Source organism: Somniosus microcephalus, chromosome 9 (genome assembly GCF_052327205.1).
Source record: "Somniosus microcephalus isolate GS21.2 chromosome 9, FLI_Smic_1.0, whole genome shotgun sequence".
In the NCBI taxonomy this organism is placed as follows: Eukaryota; Metazoa; Chordata; class Chondrichthyes; order Squaliformes; family Somniosidae; genus Somniosus; species Somniosus microcephalus.
Window position 1 is genome coordinate 95562868 of NC_140995.1, and position 25040 is coordinate 95587907.

General features: G+C 47.1%; 1 protein-coding gene across 1 annotated transcript in view; it reads right to left on the reverse strand.

Annotated features, from left to right (window-relative positions):
- The window catches only part of LOC147112545 (cytosolic 5'-nucleotidase 1A-like), a 154217-nt gene that overhangs the window by 74451 nt on the left and 54726 nt on the right, over nucleotides 1–25040 (reverse strand). The window contains exon 5 of the mRNA XM_085996873.1: nucleotides 20892–21067. Within this exon, the coding sequence (XP_085852999.1) occupies nucleotides 20892–21067 (176 nt within the window). The remainder of the gene's footprint in view (nucleotides 1–20891; nucleotides 21068–25040) is intronic.

The window sequence follows — 25040 nt, forward strand, 5'->3', positions numbered from 1 at the left end:
AGCAAGATTGGGAGCTCATTAGGGAGTATCCAGCCCAGGTGTCATTATAGAAAGCAGGGATGTGACAAAGGATGTGCACCATCAGTCTTTGATAAAGGTAATGAGTCCCTGAGTAGAATATAGGTAGGAAATGAGTGTTTAGCCATATGGTAGCGCTCAGAAGGAATTAGAAGGATAATTTTTCAAATCTGTGCTCCTTGTAAGACGCCCACCCACCCACAGTGCCTTTTGGAAATTCGAACACAGGATTTTTTGAACATTTGATGAGGTTCACCATCGAGAGCACACAGTCAGAAAATTAGCCCTTAGATTTATAGATAACTGGGACTATTTTAGGGTGAACAAGGGTGATATACAAATGTTGGACTGCATCTCAACCAGGCAGAAGTAGGTAGAGTAGCTGCCAACATAGAAAATTGCCCAGCCCACTTATTTTTAATATGAGTGTATGGAGTGCAGTAATACTACTGGGAGACGTCTGGACTGCAAGGGAAAGTACTTACAAATGAAAATTGTAGAAAAACGAACAAAGGGAAAAATTGGAAGGAGAAATAAAACAAAGAGGAAAAGTTAGAAGCATAAAAAACTGGCTTGAAAATACATTTGCTAAAAGAAAAGTACAGTATGTTTCAATGGGAATATCCAAGATAAAGCAAGATATATAACAGGGAGATTAAAATACCAGAGTCTACAGAAGGGACAGGCATAACAAAGTAACAGGAGAGACAACATATACAGACAGAATGATACAGAAGAGACAGTGTGGATTACCATTGAGGATAGTAAAGGGAAGAAGATTGTTGTTACAGATGTCCTGAGCTGGAGGAAAGGATAAAGAGGGGAATGTTTTCACAGAGGGAGATCTGTACAAAGGCTAGAATATATTATCTTGGGGGTTTTAAATTACCCAGATGTCACTGAGAAAACAGCAGAGGAAAATCTAAATATTCAGAAAAGGTACAGGCGGAAATGAGGTGGGATTGCTCGATATATCAGGGGCCTCTGAAGCTTTGTTCTTTGGGCACCATCAAGCCAGGAGACCGACCCTGCTCAATGAAGAGTGCAGAAGAGCATGCCAGGAGCAGCACCAAGTGTACCTAAAAATGAGGAGCCAACCTCATGGTGAAGTTATAACACAGGACTACATAAATGCTAAACAGCAGAAGCAGCATGCTATAGACAGAGTTAAGCAATCCCACAATCAACGGATCAGATCAAAGCTCTGCAGTCCTGCCACATTCAGTTGTGAATGGTGGTGGACAATTAAAGAGAAGCGGAGGAGGCTCCACGAATATCCTGGCAGAACCCAGCTTGTGAGTTCAAAAGACAAGGCTGAAGCGTTCGCAACCATCTTCAGCCAGAAGTGCAGAGTGGATGATCAATCTCCGCCTCCTCCTGAGGTCCCCACCATCACAGAAGCCAGTCTTCAGCCAATTCAATTCACTCCACATGATATCAAGAAACGACTGAACGCACTGGATATAGCAAAGGCTTTTGTGCTGAAGACTTGTGCTCCAGAACTAGCTGTGCCTCTAGCCAAGCTGTTCCAGTACAGCTGCAACACTGGCATCTACCCGACAAAGTGGAAAATTGCCCAGATATATCCTGTCCACAAAAAAAGGACAAATCCAATCCGACCAACTACCGTTCCATCAGTCTACTGTCAATCATTAGTAAAGTGTTGGAAGATGTCGTTGACAGTGCCATCAAGCGGCACTTACTCACCAATAACCTGCTCACCGATGCTCAGTTTGGGTTCCACCAGGATCACTCGGCTCCAGACCTCATTACAGCCTTGGTCCAAACATGGACAAAAGAGATGAATTCCAGAGGTGAGGTGAGAGTGACTGCCCTTGGCATCAAGGCAGCATTTGACCGAGTGTGGCATCAAGGAGCCTTAGTAAAATTGAAGTCAATGGGAATCAGGGGGAAAACTCTCCACTAGCTGGAGTCATACCTAGCACAAAGGAAGATGGTTGTAGTGGTTGGAGGCCAATCATCTTAGCCCCAGGACATTGCTCCAGGAGTTCCTCAGGCCAGTGTCCCAGGTCCAACCATCTGCAGCTGCTTCATCAATCACCTTCCCTTCAACATAAGGTCTGAAGTGGGGATGATTGCTGATGACTGCACAGTGTTCAGTTCCATTCGCAACTCCCCAGATAATGAAGCAGCCCGTGCCCGCATGCAGCAAGACCTGGACAACATTCAGGCTTGGGCTGATTAAGTGGAAAGTAACATTTGCGCCACACAAGTGCCAGGCAATGACTAGCTCTGACAAACAAGAGTCTAACTACCTCCGTTTGACATTCAATGACATTACCATCACTGAATCCCCTCATCAACAACCTGGGGGGTCACCATTTACCAGAAACTTAACTGGACCAGGAACATAAATACTGTGGCTACAAGACCAGGTCAGAGGCTGGGTGTTCTGTGGTGATTGACTCACCTCCTGACACCTCAAAACTTTCCACTATCTACAAGGCACAAATCAGGAGTGTGATGAATACTCTCCACTTGCCTGGATGAGTGCAACTCCAACAACATTTAAGAAGCTCGAAACCATCCAGGACAAAGCAGCCCGCTTGATTGGCACCTCATCCACCACCTTAAACATTCACTCTCTCCACCACCGGCGCATCATGGCTGCAGTGTGTAGGAACACAATCACCTCCAAGTTCCCCTCCAAGCCACATACCATCCTGACTTGGAGATATATCGCCGTTCCTTCATCATCGTTGGGTCAAATCCTGGAACTCCCTCCCTAACAACACTGTGGGAGTACCTTCACCTCATGGACTGCAGCGGTTCAAGAAGGCAGCTCATCACCACCTTCTCAAGGACAATTAGGGATGGACAATAAATGCTGGCCTTGCCAGCGACACCCACATCTCATGAATCCATCAAAGAAAATTACTTCATTGAGTCATCTGAGGGTGTGCAAAGAACCTTGCTACATAGGTTGGCTAGTATGGAGGAGTACACTACCTATATTTGTGTAGTGTTGTTTGACTGCTTCACAGAACTGCAGTCAGCCCTGGAGCATGTGGCATCTCCAGAGAGCTCTCCTTTATAGAAGTCCTTTGTGTAGTGTTGGGCCTTCTAAGCAGGGCCATATGGAGGGATTCCAATCTCCGCTGTTTCTTGGATTCTCTATGCTGGGCGTTCATCAGGATAGAACCATAGCACAGGACTTCCACAACAGCAGCTTTATGGTCACAGACGGCCGAACATGCAGAGGGACTGGTCAACAATGTTAGTTTGACCGGAGGATGCAGGGATGATGAAGGAGTTTCTCAGGATAACTCATTGTCCATGCCACCCAGCCACCCCACTCAAAGGGCTGATGAAAAAGCAGAAAGTGAGCAGCTCCAGCCAGCTACCATGATAGCACAATAGTGTCTGCAGGTGGAAGAAAATCTCCTGACACTGCTGAAAGATGTAGGAACCATCCCCAATCCAAGAAACCCTCAGGGAAAGGCAGCAGGCAGCCTCCTTATTTCCTTCCCCCATTTAGAAGGAGCATTCAGAAATTAGTAACAAAACCTCATCTTACATTGTCACCAATGGGAAGCACTGGGAGAAGAAGTACAAAGACCACACAAGAAGCACTTACTTTTCATTAACAAATTATGGATATTTGTACTTGAACTTGATGTTGGGAGTTCCTTAGTGTTGTTAGATCTTACTGCTTCAGCATATGACTGAATGTGCATTCATGGTGAGTAAGGTATAGTATGATGTCAAGATGTTATCTGGGACTGGTATGACAGTTCAAGGGAAACATATATAAAAATGGTTGGGTTGGGGTGGGGCTTTCAAAGTGTTAAGAAAATTAATTCTCCCATATCCATTGGAGGATTTTCAAACCATGTTGATGCTCTAAGTGGAACTGGCAAATCCTGAGGCTCAGCCTCATTTCCTTCATGTTCATCAATGATCCTTCCAATTGTCCCTGCTCCATGATATTCCTCTCCAGACAGAGAAATTACACAGAGTGCGGCAATTTTTGATACCTTTTTATGGCTGTACAGTAACAACCGTCTCCTTCTCAATTCCCGGACTGATCCAGACAGCAGAATCTAGTTTGAGCAGGCTAATTAAGTGTTTCATTTGACTCTTTGGGGTAGATTTTCATCCTCACTGCCTGGGCCAAAATCTGGCAGGGCAGATCATCCAGCAAATATAGAACCCGTCTGAATGGGCAGCCGATCTGTTCAGCCAGATTAAGGTTTGTGCCTTATTATATTCTAGGATTCCACAATGGTGTCATCAGCCGGGGCTCCAAATGATCTCTAAGGATCCAGTCAGCAGGTGGAAAGGCCTTGAAACAAGGGCAGGACTGTAGACAAATGTTGGATGAATGCAAGGTGACAGCTTCCAGTTACCTGGCATCTACCTGCTTGACACAATTCTGATGGTCACATAAAACTTGCATGTTTATAGAATGGAACCACTTCCTGTTCATAAATGCAATCGTGTTGTTGAATAGAGCCCATATTGCCACATGGATTACAACAATGAGACCTCTCTGAAAGGTGAAGCGCCTTCTTCTGTTGATGTTCCACATCAGTTGGCAAGGTTATAAATTCATTGGCCTGACAGGCAACACCTCATTCACCTGCTGTATACAGACAAGAGGAATTGCCAAAGCAATGCCATGCTGTCCACGGGGTGCTGGTGCCTAGCTTACTCAAACTATCCTGAATGTTAGGGTAACAAAAATTAAATCAACTCTTAAGGGAACAAAAGTGCAATGCAAATTAAGGAAAAAAGGCCTAAAAGCAAGATTTCCCAAATCACTGACTGACATGCAGGCACTTGAGGGGGATGGAAAGAGGGCACACATTAACAGTATCAACATGGGAGCACACACCTGCCAGGTCACTAATACTTGGCCCTGGATCCAGTTGGCCACTGAGCAGCAGGAGAGCTGTCTGAATGGCATCAATCTATCCTGATCGTTGAGGCTCTGAGTGATGTTTGACTGTATTCTAGCCCCAGTCTCTTGTAGTCTAAAGAACCAGCACTCACAATCTGGTACCCAAGGCATCTGTGGCAGCAGCTACAGTTTATACAGGTGAAAGATGTGACTGCCACTACATTCTCTGATGGTGGACAGGGGAAGCCTGTGCTACAGCTCATTCTGGAGTTGCCACACACTTTAGGGTTGACTGCAGTGCTGAACACACATCCATCATATCATGGTGCTGCAGATGCGAACAGTGGGTTTCTCAAACACTATTTGTAACAACTTCTGAGACACCCTTTAGATTTTTGTACAGATGTTTGATGCTCTGCACACATTCTTCTTTTAAATGCATGACACCTTAGATCTGGATGTTGAGGCTTCTTAACTGAGGGTAAACATCTCCTGATCCTCAGGTCTGCAATGGCTGTCTCCTCATCTTCCCACTCCAGGTCACTCGTGCTTTGCATGTCATTCGTTGCACTTTCAGGCTTGCTAACCACTACTCAGTCCCTGGCTGGGTCTCTCTGCGCTGGTGCTTGGGAGGGTGAGAGTGAGTGAAAAGGGTGCTAAAGAGGGCCTGGTCAGCCCTTGAAACAGAAGGACCAGATTGCTCTTGCTGCTCTTCCTCTGCTTGTTACTGTGGCACACCTAGGATAGCACAAAAAGAGAGGTCATCAGGAGCAGATGAGCAGAACAATGTCTACAGTTTTTCAGTACAAGGTGTGGCCTTAAGCATTCACAATGTATTATGACAGATATACATGTGTTGCAGGTGCTGAAGAGACATGAAAAGATGAACGTTATCACCAACCTACGGCTGGTACGTACCTTCCTACTTTCTTATTTTCCATTGCTTCTCCTGTCTGCCTGTCCAAGATTTCCCAGGCTTCCTCCTCATATGGAGTGAGAGGAGCTACAGGCTGGGGTTAGCACCACCTGTGGCTGTTCTCTGATACTAGTTATGGGCCATTTTCTCCTTTAAGAAGAAAGTATATTGTCTGAAGGCTCGCCATTTGCCATCATATGGAATGAAGCAGCAGTCAGTTAGCATTTCTGGGTGGGGCAATAACAGAAGTGGAAAAGATGCAACTACATATCATAGGATGCTTTTACTGCTTCCCTTTATGTTAGGCTGTGAAAGAAGGTACACTTGCAAGGCAAGGATGGGGATGTTAAGGATCTTGTGGCATCAAGGACAAATTTCTGGTAAATTGTAGATCATGTCTGACAGAATCATATCATAGTATCATAGAAATTTTTGATACAGAAGGAGGCCATTCGGCCCATAGTGTCTGTGCCGGCCGAAAAAGAGCTATCCAGCACAATCCCACTTTCAAGCTCTTGGTCCGTAGCCTTGTAGGTTACGGCACTTCAAGTGCATATCCAATAACTTTTTAAATACGATGAGGGTTTCTGCCTCTACCACCCTTTCAGGCTGCGAGTTCCAGACCCTCACCACCCTCTGGGTGAAAAAAGTTCTCCTCAACTCCCCTCTAATCCTTCTACTAACTACTTTAAATCTATGCCCCCTGGTTATTGACCTCTCTGCTAAGGGAAATAGGTCCTTCCTTTCCACTCTATCTAGGCCCCTCATAATTTTATACACCTCAATTAAATTTCCCCTCAGCCTCCTCTGTTCCAAAGAAAACAACCTCAGCCTATCCAATCTTTCCTCATAGCTAAAATTCTCCAGTCCTGGCAATATCCTCATAAATCTCCTCTGTACCCTCTCTAGTGCAATCACATCTTTCCTGTAATGTAGTGACCAGAACTGTACGCAGTACTCTAGCTGATGCCTAACTACTGTTTTATACAGTTCAAGCATAATCTCCCTGCTATTATATTCTATGCCTCGGCTAACAAAGGAAAGTATCCTGCACGCCTTCTTAATCACCTTATCTACCTGTCCTGCACTCCAAGGTCTCTCTGTTCCTCTACACTTCTCAGTATCCTACCATTTATTGTGTATTCCCTTGCCTTGTTAGCCCTCCCCATATGCATTACCTCACACTTCTCCAGATTGAATTCCATTTGCCACTTTTCTGCCCACCTGACCAGTCCATTGATATCTTCCTGCAGTCTACAGCTTTCTTCCTCACTATCAACCACACAGCCAATTTTTGTATTATCTGCAAACTTCTTAATCATGCCCCCTACATTAAAGTCTAAATCATTGATATGAGGGTAATGTGGTTGCAAATGTAACACATGCTTCTTAGATTGCACTGTTACAGGTGTAACTGACTCCTCTTACTTTGGTTATGTTATTGAACATCTCCCAGCACTGAGTTACCATATGAGGATTAGTGGTGATGACAATGATTGCCAAAACCACCTCCTTCCTCGGTACCTGGGCCATTCCTTTGGTTGGCCTCCTTCCCTCTGTGCCAAATAACTGCTACATCCTTTCCTTTATTTAGGACTAAAATCTCCACAAAGGTAGAGCTTGCCCCTTTAAGCTACTGCAACAGTGCAGTTTCCCATTCTCCCTTCCAGAGACCAATAGCGAGCACTAACTGCTCTGGGAGCAGTCCTACATATGATACTGATTAAAACATTGGTATATACGACGTGGCCAGATGGGATCATACCAGTAACTGGAAGTGTTGCATCAATGAAAAACGCCACAGAGAAAAATACAGGCTGTTGCAATTTCTGTCCTTGATGAAAAAGATGGGTTAATAATTTGTACAGAAAGAACTCCTGTCCAACATTTTCTTCTCCTTTAAATCTACTAATCTTCCATTGCTGAGAGAGCTAGATGAATGGATGAAAAAAAGTACCCAGGAGCTCCACCTCTTCATATGGATTTTTGGTTACACAGAGTAATATAGTATCCTGAAGTTGTCTCTTCATGTATCTACAGTACAATACTTTCCTCTCCGCCTTCCTCACACCACCACCATTCAAAATAACGCCAAATAAGGTCAATATCAATGAATAGACAGTCTCCTGCTAGATTCAACACTTCAGGCAGAAATGTTTTTGGGAATTCACTAGTGTTGAACCCTTCCATATCTTCAGATAAAACAATTTTGAAGTATTTTTATTCAAGCTGGGTTCTTAAGCCTGAGCTTTGCTGAGGTAAATTAAGTTGTTAGTCTCTACTCCCCCTAGTGTTGGTTTTTACTCAGTCTAGGTAGTGAAGATCATAATGGCCCAGAAATTCGGGTCAGGGGCTTCCTGCGGGTGCAAGCCCCCGATCTGCACTTACCTTGCGCGCCGGCCGTTGAGCTCTGGGCTCCCGTTGAATTCTGATCCGGGGCCTGGTCCAGCTGCCGGCGCGCAGTGCTTGCATATCCCAGGAGCGCAGTTAGTTCGATGCGTCCCCTGGGATCACGTGGGCCATGGGGAGCCAATCGGAGCAGGGAATGCTCCATTCATAAGTCTGACAGAAAGTGCTGTCAAGACTTATAAATACTACGGCCCCAAAATAGCACTAATTCTTCAAATACATTTTTTAAAATATCACATTTTAAAAATAAACTATAAATTACATGAAATAACTATTTTAAACAATAATTTAAATTTTTGAAAAAAATAATTTTATTTTCTAACGGGGCTAAAAATAAACTTACCTTGCTTTAAAGTATTTAAAAATAATAAACCTGTGGAAAAAATGTTTTAATTTTAATTAATTCACCACTTACCTTGTAAAAAGCAGGCCTTATGCCTGCTTTTTACATTTCTAAATTCTGCAGGCTTACCCTCCCGGTTTCCCGTGCATGCGCAGTGCATGCAGGAAACCGGCACTTCCATCGGGCCTACGGATGAGTACCCCGTGCATACTCACCAGTGGAGACCCGAATTTCTGGGCCATTATATTCTTAAACTAAACCGTTGTAAATAATGATCAGCTAATTCACAAATCTGTGGTCTGCAGATGGAATAGCATGGAATTTCCTCTTCTTACCACCCTATTTCTAGGCAGCTGTTGAGTGGACAGGGATGGGAAATTAGGTACAGATCCAGAACCCCACTCCAGGGGCTTGAGCAGATAATCTCGGCCAACACTCCCGTGTAGTACTATGCGGATGCTGCACTATCAGAGGTGTCGTCTTTCAGATGAGATGTTAAACCGAGGGCCCCCTTGGCCTCTCAGATGGACATAAAAGGTCCCACGGCACTATTGAAACAAGAGCTGGGGAGTTAGCCCGGTGTCCTGGCCAACATTTATCCCTCAACCAACGTCACTAAAACAGTTTAATTGGTCACTTCTCTTAATGCTGTTTGTGGAACCTTGCTGTGCGCAAATTGGCAATTAATTGGCCATGATGCACTTTGGGACCTCCTGAGTTTGGGAAAAGCACTATATGAATGGAGGTTCTTTCTCTTTCTATGTGTATGGCTTCCTCCTAAAAGGGAGTTAGTGATCTCAGCTTAGTCACCTCTGGCTGATTTGTCTCTGCTTTTAAGGGCTGCCTTGCCTTAGAGAAAGAAAACCAAAAGGGCCAAACTGCCATCAGTTACCATAATATGGAGTGACACCTAGGTGTCAACATGTAGTCCATAATTGCAATGAGCAATTAGTTTCCATGCAATATGAGATGCATGCATGTAAGGATGTGAGTGAAGGAACAATTGCAGGTGAAGGCTGGGGCTGCAAAGAGTACTATGCTGCCTCCTGGGCACTGATGGGTTGCAAGTGAATCATAAGAACATGAGAAATAGGAGCAGGAGTAGGTCATATGGCCTCTCGAGCCTGCTCCACCATTCAATAAGATCATGGCTGATCTTCAACCTGAACTCCACTTTCCCGCCTGAGCCCCATATCCCTTGATTCGCTTAGAGTCCAAAAAACTATCAACCTCAATCTTGAATATACTCAACGACTGAGCACCCACAGTGCTTTGGGGTAGAGACTTCCAAAGATTCACAACCCTCTGAGTAAAGAAATGTATCCTCAGCTCAGTCCTAAATGGTCAACTTAAATGTTCTAAGAATCACTTTAATAGATTATAAGGTCATTGTAACAAACCTGCTTAGTAAAAGGCATTTTTAAAAAGTGTAGCTGATTTCTCAACTTATTTAATCTGATAAGGTCATTAAAATTCTTTTTGTACTGAATAGCAGTGAGTGACTTGTGGAGTTTGCACTGATTGCCTCGACCACCTATCTCTTCCAGCTGAGCTGCTTGCTTTGGTGTCCTCTGTATCTCCATTCCAAAAAGGGCCTTGCGCCCCTCACCTCCTGCAGGAGTATTCCAGATCTGCACAGGCAAACAGGCAAATAGAAATAGTGGGGGGGGGGGGGGGGGAGGTACATGATTTTGTCCTGTACTAGACATTTTGAAACATTATATGAAGCAGATATTTGTAATCACTAGCAAAAGGTTTTCTGCTAATACCCACAACTTTAAGCTGCTGCAGGCATTTAAGAAAGGTGAAAAGCCTTGCCTTTATTTAGGATCTTTCACATTCTCAGGATGTCCAAAATGTGACAGCCAATTTGCACAAGCAAGGTCCCACAAACAATAAGATAAATGGCCATACAATCTCTTTTGGTGATGCTGGTGAGGCACCAGGACACCGAGAGAACTCCCCATCTCTGCTTCAAATAGTGCGATGGGATCTTTTACGTATACCTCCAGTGAGCAGACGGGGCCTCAGTTTAATGGCTAATCTGAAAGGCAGCACCTCCAGCAGTGCAGCACTCTGTCAATACTGCACTGAAGTTCAGCCTAGACTATGTGCTCAAGGCTCCTGAATGGACCTTAACGCCACAACCTTCTGACTCAGAAGCGAGAGTACAACCGCTGTGCCGAGGCTGACACTCAAATTCTGCAGCGGCACTACTTCCCATCCCATAACTGGTGATCTTCCAATGTCTGGTGTTTCCAACATCTGAAGCACATCATATTATTCAAATGAAGCTTTGAAGTTACCACACTGTCAGCTTGAACTGGGAGGAAGGTGTCAAGCATGCCACCTTGACCTAGGGAGGAAAGGGTATAAAAATGACCAACTTGAATGTGGGGACGGAGGGACGAATGTGGCATAGATGTGGGAGAGAAAAGTGCTAAAGCATCAAAAGAGTGTGAAAAAGACAATAATCCCTGTACCTGCCTCAGTAAGTTCATGGTGATGGTGTTGGTCTTCACAGCAGCAGACTTTTTGTATGCAACCCAAAGGATTCCATGGTAAGTTAGTGAGTGTACCATAAAGAGATAATGGGCTCGATTTTCGCCTCCATGCCAGTTTCAAAGAAGGCGGGTACCCACCCCGCACTGGGACCCGCCTACCCGAGGCGGGAAGGGATTAGTGCCAATTAATTGCCTGTTAACAGGTAGTTAACAGGCAGTTTTTAGCCTAATCCCTATTTTTAAGCTTGAACTGTGGGAATCCCGACGGCTCCAAACCACGCCAAGTTGGAGGAGTCGGGCCGTCGGGTTGAAGGGCTTGGAGGGGTCGAGATGTCAGTGTTCAGGTGAGTGATGTGTGCATGAGTGCAAAGGTAAGTGTGTTTGGTGTGTCTAAAGTGATTAAAGAAGTTTTACATACCTTTTCTTACCTTTTCAGCTTTCCTTCCTTTAGGTTCGGGGAGTCCCTCATCTCATCAGCACAGAAAGCAGAATGGCTGCGAACTGTCAAAAGTGACAGCCTTCAGCTTTCTGTGCAGGAGAGATTTCTAACTAAGTCTGTGGAGAAGGACTCAGGTTAGAAGTAAGATTGTCAGTGTTTGGCAGCTTCAAACAGCTGTGAAACAGATATTTCATCTGTCAAAACATCTTGACAGATGAAATTTCAGTCTGTGACGTCACCTGTTGCCGGGTGGCCCTTAATTGGCCTACTGCGCCTGCTGGGCGGGCTCAACAAGGTCAATCAAGTTAAAATCGAATGGATTGGCCGCATCTCGATGGAGGCAGGACTACAACCCTGAAAGTTGTAGTCCCGCCTCCAACCCGACTTCTGAATGAAAATCCAGCCCACTGTTTGGTCACCCCTGACTTCTAGGCCTACAACAGAGAGATATCCAAATATCAGCAGTGCCTCATGTTCTGGTTCTTCTTTCTCCATCAAGCTCTCATCTACATGGACTTTGGGCTGAAGTGAATAAAATTGTGATGAGTGTACACTGGTGACTGGAGCTGACATCAGTGGGACGTGCCAGGAGCAAGAAAATGTTTTTGAAAATTTTGCTTGTTATTCATAAGCAAAAATTTTCAAAAACACATAGATTAACTAATAACTTTAAAACAAATTATTCTCACTTTTATTGTATAAAATAATGCAGATTTCTTATAGTTTGTGGGCATTGTTAAGGCTGTATTTGAAATCCTTCCTGGATGTTCAAAATACAGGAACATAGGAATTGCTAGATGAAAAAAGATCAAGGCCACGAAATTCAGGGGGTTAACACCGGGCATTAAGGCCTTTTTTGCTGAAAAAATGGCGGCTGCCTCGCTTCTGCCCGCTTCTGGCGGGTCCTGCGGCGGCTGCCATTTTGGGAGGTTGGTAGCACTGCCGTTGCCTGTGCTCATTACACATATTTAGATGAGGCAGATCATGACGTCAAATGAGTGTGCAACGCTGATTTGACACACAGATTGTCATTTTGGACATTGTTGTGCCGTTTAACGCCATCTCCTAATCACAACTAACTGAACTTGCGATCAGCAGCTGGAAGGACCCTCCAGCAGTGCTATTTAAAGGGATCATCAATAACTTGCAGCTGACTTGCTTTTTCATTTCTACTGGCTCTGTCTAAATTTGTGCAACTGTTTGGAGCTTTCTAAAGTTCTTCAACGTTGCTGAGGTGACAGGGAGTGTTGCTGCAAGTGGAGAAAGCCTTGCTTCTCATTTAAAGGCCTCTGCTCACACCACTTGCTCCCTGTCATGGGGTTCTACTCGTAGTCCCCTTGCGCTCAAGTATGATAGAGAGATGGAGCAGAGGCAGTGAATAAGAGGTCAAAAGGCTCGCAGATGGAGGAGGAGGAGGGGCCAGAGGGCTCTCAACAGGAGGCCTTACCCACTTAGAGTCTTCCGAGAGCACTTCTCCTACCTGCACTTAAGCGAGGAGCAGTGCGCTTCACCAAGGAGGTGGTCATAGAATTCTGCCGTCTCCTGCAACCAGACCTGTAGCCTCAAAGCAGGGCGATGGCGGCTCTCCCAGTGGCCCTCAAGATCATTGGGGCCCTCAATTTTATACCATCAGATCCTTCCAGTCTGGAGCAGGAGACATAGCTAACATCTCCCATTTTGCCATCTAGTGCAGCATTCGGGAGGTCACAGAGGCTCTCTATTCCAGGAGAAGGGAATTAATTGTCTTCTCTCTGAACAGAGAGAAGTAGGACGAGCGCGCATGTGACTTTGCCAGGATAGCGGGCTTCCCCATGGTGCAGGGTGCCATCAACTACACACACGTGGCTATGCGGGCACCGTATACCAATTCTGACATGTTCCGTAACCGCAAAGGCTACCATTCACTTAATGTGCAGTTGGTGTGCGACCACACCCAGCGCATCATGTTGGTGAATGCCCGCTATCGTGGCAGCAGTCATGATGCCTTCATCCTACGCCAGTCCAGTGTGCCAGCAATCTTCCAGCCACCACGTCAAACTCGAGGGTAGCTGCTCAGAGACAAGGGCTATCTGCTCTACACCTGGCTGATGACTCCCCTCCGCCACCCCACCACACATGGCCAGCACTCATATAATGATAGAGCAGACCATCCGGGTGCTTCAGCAACGGTTCTGCTGCCTTGACTATTTGTGAGGAGCCCCTCCAGCCAGAGCATGTCTCCCATTTCGTGGTGGTCTGTTGCATGCTCCACAACTTGGCCATCATGAACCCGCAGCTATTGCCACCATAGGTTTTGGGACAGCTTCAGGAGGAGGAGGAGGAGGAGGAGGAGGAGGAAGAGGAAGAGGAAGAGAAGAGACGGCCTGCAAATCCCCGTTCTGGACGGGCTCTCCGTGAGCGCCTCATCAGACTCCGGTTCCAGTGAATGAAACCCATTGCTCACCACTTCCCCATCATACCAGCCCTCTGTCACAGAACATAACAGCGTCCTTCTGGGCACAAAGCTGAAATGAGAGCCACCACAAAACACACATTCCAAACATAATTTATAAATTTATCAAATTCAAATGAAAAGAGCAAAGTCAACTTTGTCCATTCCCTTAGTGTCTTTCTTTTGTGTGCCTTTTCTTAATCTAGTGCTCCTACACAGTGATCCCCCAGTGGCTGCAGCGTGGCTGGTGGAAGGCTGCTGACATTCAGTGCGGGAGACTGCAGATGGCCTTGCAAGACGACCTCGAGCAGCTCTAGACCTAGAAGGCCTGGCTGTAGACTGCACCACCTCGGCATAGCCGGCAGCAGAATGGGCTGCTGGCAGTGGTGGGAGTAGGAATGCTGTCATCCTGAGAGAGGATAACAGGTTCTTGCTCCACTGAGCCACTGCCACTCCTCCAGGGCAGCGCCTCAGCATTCCTAGCCATCTGTTGGAGCACAGATTGCTGGACTGCTGCAATACCCTGCAAGCCCCTTTCGACACTCGTAAGCCCAGCCATGAAGGTGGCAACCTGAGCTTGCGAGGTAGCAAGCTGAGCCTGCAGGAGAGCAGGCTGCGGTTCCACTGCAGCACTGAAACGTTGAATCGCTTCCGCCTGTGCTGCAATGGAAGCTGCGTGGTTGCCCATCACACCCAGCATCATGTTTGAGTCCACAAGTTCTCTCATAGCGTTTCCCATCACTTCTATCTGGAAATCATGGGCTCCAAGCTCTGCGCAAAACCCTGTGCAATGTTGGAGCCGGACTCCACCATGCTCCTTGACACTGACAAGAGGCTCTCTGGCAGGCTTTCCATTGCACCAAGCATTTCTGTGCACATGCCCATCACCCTTTTTCTGAAGGCCGCCCCATCAAGGCCATCATCTGAGTCCTGTGGAGCAGAACTCGTGTGCGACCTCGCCCTCTGGGGAGCTGGCACCTGAGCTACCCTTTCCCCCTGCCCTGGCTGCAGCGCACTCGTGCCCGGTGATTCACCACGTGCAGATTCCACCTCTATACTACTCTCTAAATTTCACACACAGCCATTTTCTGAGCTGGTGTCTGCGAGTGTCAGATGCAATGCCTATGTGTCTTCTTCTCCTCCTTCACTCTCCTCCAGAACTTCAGGGACAGGCTGTCCAGGTTGGAGTTCTTGGGTATCTGAAACAAGAAAGGCACAAGAGTCGGGTTGTGGTGAGGGGAGGGCAGAGGAGGGGGCGGAAGGAAGATGTCCATGCATACGCCATCAGCAGTTTGTAAGTGAGAAACGCTTGTGGGATGAGGGTGAAGTGTAATGTGAGAAGAAGGAATAGGTATGAGCATACCGTTGTGGGAGACTACAGTCTCCCGCGTAAAGAAATAGGCAACACAGCGAGCTACAAGAAATAGGTCTTTACTCCAACTCTCACAATACAGTACTGAATTCGTAAAGCCCGCGAGCCTGTGATGACTCACGGATTGGTCACCTGCTGGAACCTGATTGGTTTTCCTTCTCTCAGCAGCAGGCAAGTCTGAACATGCCTTATTCCTCTCAGCTTGCAACTGTCTTGCGGGGGGAGGGGAATACAGCAGTTAAAAGGGGATTATACAGGTTTATCTACATACACACAGTGTTTCCCCAACCGTCATCATCAGCAATGCTTTCCACTTCTCCGCTTGCCACGGACTATGCCACTGCCCCTCCAATAATGTCCAGCACTGCTTCCTCCAGGTCCATCAGGTTGTCAATTCTTGCTTGGCCTCCACCTGCCTGCTGGTGCTCTCTCCAGTTATGCGCCAACATGGCCTGCAAGAGAAAGGGAAGTGTGTCAGTGAGTGTGGTGCAGTGTTTTTGGGTGATGTGCCTGCCATGGTGAATATCTGACATTGTGTGCAAGTTGTGAGATGTGGGTGTGAGTGTTGCAGCAGTGGTAAGTGTGTGATGGTGAAGTGAAGCTATGATTGTGAGGTATGAGCAGTGGTAGCTAGAGATTGCTGATAGGTGAGTGATGGGGGTGTGGTGCATTGAGCAGTGTGTGAGGCTTGTGCTGCAGTTTATGGGATATGGCATTTGCTGATGCATTCCCTGACCACTTCACCATTTACCTCAGAGTCATAGGGGTAAAAATTGGGTAGCACCCTTGGGGGCGCTACCTTCGCTTAGCGCCCCGAGAAAGTTAGTGCCCCCGCGGCCATTTTCCCAGGTAGCGCCCCGAGAGGGAGGAGGGGCGCTACTGGAAGCGCACGGCATCCCTCTTGGGGCACTGCGACCCAATATCGTGGCGCTATGTCATGCTGCGGCACGTCGCGCCACGGTACTGCAGGCCTTCCTTCCCTTGTTAAAGGAGAGGGGCCTGTCGCAACACATCCCAGCGCCCAGCTGGGCCACCAGGGATTGGGAGTGCCAGCAAAGGAGCCTGGCACTCAAGAGGAGTGCCGGGCTCACGGAGAGCAGCTGGCACCCCGCGGGGGGGGGGGGGCTTCACGGGGGCCGGGGACAGCAATGGGGGCAGGTGCTGGCAGGCGACCAGCAGCAAAAATGACTGGTCCGCCACCTCCCCTTTAACTAGCGCCGCCCCGGCCGCAGGTAGGCACCCCCTGACCCAGCTTACTGTTTACATACCGGTAGAAGATTTTTGGGTTCCCTTTTATGTTAACCGCCATTCTACTCTCATATTCTCTCTTTGCCAATCTTATTTTCATCTTCACTTCCCCTCTCAACTTATTGTATTTGGTCTGGTTCTTCCTTGAAGAATTCACCTGACATGCATCATACACCCTCTTTTTTTGTTTCATCATCTTCTCTAGCTCCCTCGTCATCCAAGGAGCCCTTGCTTTGGTTCCCTTACCCTTCCCTCTTGTTGGAATGTATCTAGCCTGTACTTGGAACATCTCCTCCTTAAAGATCACCCTTGAGCAGTCGTGTGAGGTCATTAAACTTTTTGCAGCACTGGATCCAGGTACCGGAGACAGATTGAGCGATCTCCTCCCAGATCCTTCTTGTGGTTATCTTTGAAGGCCTGTTGTACCCCCACCCCCTTGCAGGTAGAGGACATCACAGTGTTGTTGCACCCCCAGGACCAAGGCCTCCAGTGCTGCATCAGAAAATCGTCTAGCCCTTTCTCTCGGGTGTTGGACTATGGTTTCCTTTCGACAGACAATGCAGTGCTTCTGCATCAAAGCATCTCCCCTTAAGTAGTGGAGAAAGCCTAGGCAATACTTTATTGGCCTGTAGACCGCACCCGATATTGGCCCCGCTGTTGAGTGCTAAGTGAATCAGCAGTTTTGAAGAAGGGTTCAACCCGAAACGTCAACTCAACTTTCTCTCCACGGATGTTGCCTGACCTGCTGAGTTTTTCCAGCATTTTCTGTTGTTATTTCGGATTTCCAACATCTGCAGTATTTTGCTATCGTGAATCAGCAGCACCTTGAATGCTGAGATCAGCGCTGCAATCATGTAAATGAGCAGGCAGCACAAATTTTGCGTGCTGCTTGCCCCACTTTGAACGGGCGCAGGCAAATAGCGCTCGCCCATGACGCTGCCCGTTTTCAGGCTTTATCCAATTTCTAGGCCCAAAGTCCATCTAGTTCACCTTCTACCAAAACAGTAGTCAATAATATAACAATAATGGAGTTGTTGACTTATCACAGCAATCAATCCCTATTAGTCTACAACAGATCCAGACATGACACATGGAGAAACCTAGTGGTTGTGAGCTTTGGGAACAGTAAAAGGCATTTCCCATGTGTGCAATATCCTTTTTACCTCTTTCAGTTATTAATTTTACTACCCAAAGTCTGGGTTGCACTATGATTAATTTTTCTCTTTACCTGAACAATATTCCTGAATTAAAACTCATCAGATCATTTAGTTCAACTACACTTCAGATAATGGGCTGTATTTTCTGATCGGTAGCATTTAGGAGTGCAAGATTAGGAAGAAGGTGATACACACCCTAGCAAGCGGGGAAGTAAATATAAAATAAACTGGTTGTACCTCCTTTGGAATGTACTGTATAGATTTATTGTCAGAGAAGGATCGCAGCGAGTGGTTAAGATCTGGAATGCACTGCCTGAAAGGGTGGTGAAAGCAGACTCAATCGTGGCTTTCAAAAGGAAATTGGATAAGTACCTGCTGGAAAAAAATTTGCAGGGCTATGGGGAAAGGGCGGGGGAGTGGGACTAGCTGAAGTGCTCTTGCAGAGAGCGGCACAGGCTCGATGGGCCGAATGGCCTCCTTCTGTGCTGTAACTATTCTATGATTCTAGATAAAAATTGAGAGCATCCTGCATAAATACTCTCAAGCTTTAACCCCAACACAAATGTAAGGCTAACTGGTTCATAATTCTTAGTTCTGTTTTGCTCCTTTTTCAATGTTGAGATAACATATACTCTTCTCCAGTGAGCAGGTAAATCCCTTAAAAGTAATAGCCAGCATCTTGTCTATTTTCTCTTTCATTTCCTTGTGGAATCTATGGCTATCCTAATAAGAGAAAAACAAAATTTCTCCACATGGTGCTGAGACCAGGGCTGGATTTTACCTGCCGAGATGAGTTGGGGGCGGGACTGCTGCCTTCCGGGTTCTAGTCCCGCCCCCAGCGACGTCTGATGAATAGACGCTATTTTCCCTTGATTGGCCTTGCTAAGCCCGCCCTGATGTCAGTAGATGACGCTTCATCTGCCGGTTTTCTTAAAGGGACAGGCCCCATAATATTTTGACAGATGAATTGTCAGTGTTTGACAGCATTGAGGTGCTGTCAAACACTAACAATCACTGTCCAAAGGTGAGCCCTTGCATTCAGGCTCACCAATGACTCTCTCCTTGGGAGAAAACAGATGGCAGCTGCATGTGAGATTGCAGAAGCCATCTGTCAATTCTTCCGATCAGATGAGGCTTCACAGAAACATCAAATCTTGTCACCTGCAGATACATATAAACAGAATAAAAATATTTCTCACTACATTCTCTCACCTGTCATACTTACCTGTGCACAATTGCACCCATCACGCTACCTCTGCAGCTGTTATTTGCACACTTACACTGCAGCAGACCCACAGCTCGCCTCACTGACCCTGGCGGGGTTTCCCGCCGTCGGGAAGGCCGCATCAGCAGGCTGAAAATGGGGAAAAGCCTCTTAACTGCCTGTTAACTGCCTTTTAACAGGCAGTTAATTGGCTCTAATCCCCTTCCCGCCGCTAGGAGATGGGTCCCTGCGCGAGTCGGGGACCCGCCTCCCGGGAAGATGGTTCGGAGGCGGGTTGGGAGCGGTGTGGGGACACACTCCCAATTTTTCCCATTTATGCAGCAGTCCCACCTCCAAACCCGCCTCCTCAGGGCTGGTAAAATACAGCCCCTTATCTTCAGCGGCACTATTACAGCTCATAGAGGATGAACGAGGACAGGGGAAAATGTTTTCACTATTCCAACTTGCTAAGGGGACTGTTCCTTCCTTGAGACCAAACCAAATCTTAACCTGGATCACCTGTTCATTCATGACATGAGTAACCATTAGCAAATTGATAGTTACTTTATTTTAAATTTCAAATAGATTTCAAAAATACAGCCAAATAAGAATCCTTCAAAAGCTCCTATGCTTCTGCTTCAAAGTGCCGTGTTAAAATGCTGCCATCTTCGGGTCCCATTTGTTGTCCTCATGCGTGTATGTGAGTAAGAGAAACAGAGTGGTGACAGGTAATAAAGGAAGAAACAAACCAAAATGCATAGAAGAGAGACAGAACAGAAAAAAAAGAGATGCTCACACACATATACACAATAATTAAGGCAAATAGGTTTAAAGGAATAGAACTTATCATCTAATAAATAATTGAGTGATTATGTGTTGGAAGCCTGTGAAAAGCATAGCTTGCTCTAGAGGCCAAATCAAAGCAAGTCAGGAGGTTCATGGTTTGATAAAAAGGTAGAAAATACTAACAAATAAAAATGCTCAACAGTGAATGGAAAGGAAAGGAAAAAAATGAAAATTGAAAGAAAAATTAACATTTATGACAAATGCCTTGGCATTTGCTCAATATCCCTTGAATTAGACAATTTGCTGCTTAGTTTTTGAAATGGTTCCTAAAATTTAGACTTGGAGGTCAGTTCAATTTCTGATCTAATTAATAATTAGATATAAAATTTAGCTAACCATCCACCCTCATGACTGATTATAAAAAAATCATTCCGATCTCAATGACCACTGAGATCACTATAATCAAACCATGTGCTCAGTCCCCTCAGTAAGAACACAGTTGTTCACCTACAATGGTTTATAAATGCATTAGCCTTCAAATCCTGCCATGGGATATGAGCATAAGGAATTGGTCTTTCCGCTATATTAGCAGAAACATTATTTACAATGGGCTCCACTAAAATAGTACAGAGGGGGAACTTCAAATACGTTAAGCATTCAGCTATTATCCCATGGCGTTACTTCAAGGCTGTTGTAACTAATGTGATATATAAACTGCTGTGCACTGATAACATAGCCACAATACCCAAAGTATAAAAAATGTTCTTGTCTCAACATGTTCTCAGCAACTTGCTGTATTGATGAGGTATTAGTGCAGATTTTTTTTTTGTCTGGCTAAGTCAGTCATGCTACAATCTAGATATGTACTGTTACATTCCTTGGTGTGCAAGTATAGAAAATCCTATACAAATAATCTCTTTCATAATGGAAATTGTGTTTCGTTCTTTGGTACTCAGTTTTCTCAGTTTACGCTTCTAATGGGAAACTGTGACTTTCCATTAATACGGACAGAAAATCATGCATAGCCTATCTGTGATTTCCTTGCGTTGTGTAAGAAAGGCCCTCTGCCAGTACTCATAAGGTCAGCCCGTTAAAATATTGTGCAATTTAAAATGCCACAAATTATAAATGCTCCTGTTTTATGTCAATCATCCAAATGCTACATTGACTAAGAACTTCTGGTTTAATAGTGAACCATACCTGTGTTGCTGACTTGGAATCGCGATCATGGGATAACTCTGTCAGCGCATAAGTCTTCGTACTTTTCTCGCTGTCTTCTTGCTGCACAAAGGAATCCCCATCAAATGCAACCCTCAGTTGCTGCTCGGAGAGCTGTGAATCTTTGTCAAGGTGGCACATTGTTGCTGCTGCAATTCCTGAAATCACAGAAACAAAGCTGTACGGCTTTGTGAATTGAGTGCTCCTGTCCCCTACAAATCACTGCACCAGACTAAACTCAAACTGCTCCCCTGCTTATCATTTTGTGAATATAGCGCTTACCAAGATGAGGAATGAATGGTGGTGTGTGTGGGTTGGGGCTGTGGCAGAATAGAACATTCTTTGTATTCAGTGTCGACATCCCATACCTTTAGATCTAGTGCAGTAGATCGTCCAAAACTCTGCACCAATCGTACGCCTGAACATCAACCACAGCACACTATCCCTTGCAACTCATCCTCCCAGTTTTCAGGAGCATAATTTATAGCTTCCTTTACTCCTGGAACCATGCCACAAGGTTGCCCATCAGCCCCCTTTATAAGGGGGCCAATAAAATCATAAAAGAAAATAATTTCTTCAAGGGCAAGGCCACAATCCAGGCCTCGACCTCCTAGGGAGCCCTACTTATGCCCCTGCTGCAGTCAGTTCATTTCTTTTCACCAGGCATACCAAACAAAGTCCTGTGGAAACTGGCAGGGAAGGCTGGGATCTAGTATATCCAGGTCCCAGCCTAATTCTCAGCACATCACCACACTGCCGCCAAACCTATGGTGGGAGTATGTCAGAAGGGTGGTGGAATTTCAGGGCCCTCTTCTGTGGAATGGTAATTTAATGGTAATTGATCTTGCATGTTTACTATATACGATAGTTGTTATATCTCAAAGCTCAGGGAATTTGAGGCTCATTTTTGTGGAATGGGTAATGTCTTCCATGCAGATGAACAATCAAAAATTGCAATAGGACACAAGCAATGTTCCCACTAATTTTGTTTTGTGTGCGTGGCCCCTTTAATGAGCTGCGTGGTCCACGCAAATTTTTGCGCATGCATGGTTTTTCCATTTAAAAGCCACTGAGCGGCTTGCACAGCTTAACCGGAACATTGGTCACAAGATGCCCAGTGGAAATAACTGTCCACGTACTTAACTGGAAGATTTCCCTTATTAGGATTGACCTTTTCTGTGTTACAAACTGTGTAATTAGTGAGTTGGTCTTACTCATATTCTGGTCCTGTCTCAGAGTGAAGTCACTATTAGATAAGGTTTCCTTCAATAATGACATGCAAAATGCAAAAAAGGTAGCCTGGGCAATTATTGAGGTATTTAGATTTGTCTTAGGCCAATTCCATAATTTTATATAACACTAGCTGGGGGAGCCCGGCTTTGCCAGGGCTGTTTTGGGCCGGGCGGTTTAAATCGAGTGCCAGGCTTTGGGGCCTCTCTGTGTCCGTCTGTGAATCTGCTGCCGGGCAACATTTTAAATCGAGTCCCAGGCTTTTGGGCCCCGTCTCTGTGTCCCTCTCTCAATCTGCTGCCGGGCAACATTTTAAATCGAGTACCAGGCTTTCAGGCCCTGTCTGTCTGTCCCTCTGTGAATCTGCTGCCGGGCAACATTTTAAATCGAGTCCCAGGATTTTGGGCCCTGTCTCTCTGTCCCTTTGTGAATCTGCTGCCGGGCAACATTTCTACCTTTTAATACCTTCAAAGATGAAAGTGAAAGTACTTATAAAACGTTTTTGGTAAATCTTTTAAAAATAACATAAGAGATACTAACTTTTTGGAAGCTGCATCAGCAGATTTTGAGCTGGAAGTAAATGGTGTTTTTAGCTTGAGGCAATGGCTGCCACATCCCTGAGATGAAAACGATTAGTCCCGCCCACACACACACACGCACCGATTGGCCAACCATCAGGGGACTGTACTGTAGGGTTGGTTAATCGTGACGGCACAGGATTGGTCGAAACTTGACGTCAGTCAATCAATGCTAAGTAGCAGATAATGAGTTTAATTTTGAAGGTTTTTTGCATAAGGCGCGAACAATTTTCGTCCGACCGAAAAGTAAATACGCTTACGACCGTCCCAGAATCGTAAGCTTTCTTCGGAGGTAACGCACGCGTAGGTACGCTCTATAACTTTCGAGCGCATAGCCGGACAGACGCACACCCGAGGACAGACAGACAGACAGATAGACAGACAGATCGATTGGTTTATATATATAGACTAGCTGGAGTGCCCGGCGGTGCCGAGGCTTTTTCGAGGGCATGTTGTTGTTGGAAGAGAGAGAGAGAGCGTCTGGGGGGGAAGAGAGAGAGCGACTGGGGGGAAGAGAGAGAGCGACTGGGGGGAAGAGAGAGAGCAACTGGGGTGAAGAGAGGGCGGGGAGGGAGAGGGCAGAGACGGGGAGGGGCGGGGGGAGGGGAGGGGAGGCGGGGAGGAGGGGGGGAGGAGGGGGGCGGAGGGGGGGAGAGAGACAGAGGGAAGGAGAGAGAGGGCGAGTGGCCCGCGGCCGCAAATGGAGCCAAGCCCCGAGAACAGGCGTGAGCCGGCTTGAGGCTGAGAGACGGCCACGCCCGGTTGGCAGGGTAACCCTTCCTCCCCTTCCGAGCCCCCGTCCTCCCGAGCACCGGCCGCATCGCCCCGCCCCGCACTCCACTCCCGAGAGCCCCGCTCTCCGAGCCCCGCCCGCCCCGCAGTCCCGAGAGCCCCGCTCTCCGAGCCCCACCCCGCCCTGCCCCGCCCCGCACTCCCGAGAGCCCCGCCCCCCCGAAAGCCCCGCTCTCCGAGCCCCGCCCGCCTGCCCCACAGTCCCGTGAGACGCGCTCTCCGAGCCCCACCCCGCCCGAACTCCGGAGGCGCGATCTTCCGAGCACCGGCCTCCCGAGCTGGCTTCAAGATTGCAGCTGTGCGAGACGGCCGGCGGGCCCGGTTGCCAGGGTAACCCTTGACGCTCACCAAGCCCCGCCCCCCGGCCGAGCCAGAGAGACGCCGCGTCTCAGCTGCTCCTGCTGCGCGCGCACCCTTTAGTAAGGTAGCGGCGCTGGGCTGAGGCCCGCCCCTCCAGCCTTCGAGTGGGGCCGGGAGGTGCCTAGCTCGGGCGTGGGTGCGGAGGAGAGGCCGAGGCTTCGAGGCCTACCTGGAAAAACGGGGAAAGGTAGGAAAATTAATGAGATTAGATAAGTTAATGACTTTCTAAATCATTTTTTTAAAAAACAATATGTGTTTTAAAAGCAACGTTTTTTTTAAAGATGCAGAAAGCGGGAAAAAGAAAGGAAAAGTTTGGAATCAAGATGGCGGTGACTCGCCTCGGTTCAGAACGATAAGGCCCGCCCACACACGCACCGATTGGCCCGGCGGCACACGCCAGCAACCCGGCGTACGATTGGTCAAGCTCGAGGTCACTCTGTCGCTAATAAGCGGATAATGAGATGCTAATGAGCGGAATGTTAAGGTTTTTTGGATACCGCGGGCGCGATTTTAGCCCGGCCGAAACGTAAATACGCTTAAAACCGTATTGGAAAGGTAAGCTTTCTTTCGACGTAACGCACGCGTAGGTACGCCTTGTAACTTTCGAGCGCATAGCCGCCCAGACACACACGTGCAGACAGACAGACAGACAGAAGGACAGAGGAACAGACAGAAGGACCGATTTATATATATATAAGATAAGAAGATATAGATAGACTAGCTGGAGTGCCCAGCGGTGCCGAGGCTTTTTCGAGGGCATGTTGTTGTTGGAAGAGAGAGAGCGACTGGGGGGGGTGGGGGAAGAGAGAAAGAGAGCGACTGGCGGGGGGGGGGAAGAGAGAAAGAGAGCGACTGGGAGGGGTGGGGGAAGAGAGAGAGAGAGCGACTGGGGGGGGGAAGAGAGAGAGCGACTGGGGTGAAGAGAGAGAGCGACTGGGGGGGAAGAGAGAGAGCGACTGGGGGGGAAGAGAGAGAGCGACTGGGGGGGAAGAGAGAGAGCGACTGCGGGGGAAGAGAGAGAGCGACTGGGGGGGAAGAGAGAGAGCGACTGCGGGGGAAGAGAGAGAGCGACTGGGGGGGGAGGTGGCCCGATGGACCACTGCGAAGGAAGGCAGAAGGTAAGCTGTCCCTCCCTGTCCCACCCCCTCACTCTTTCCCTCCCTGTCCCACC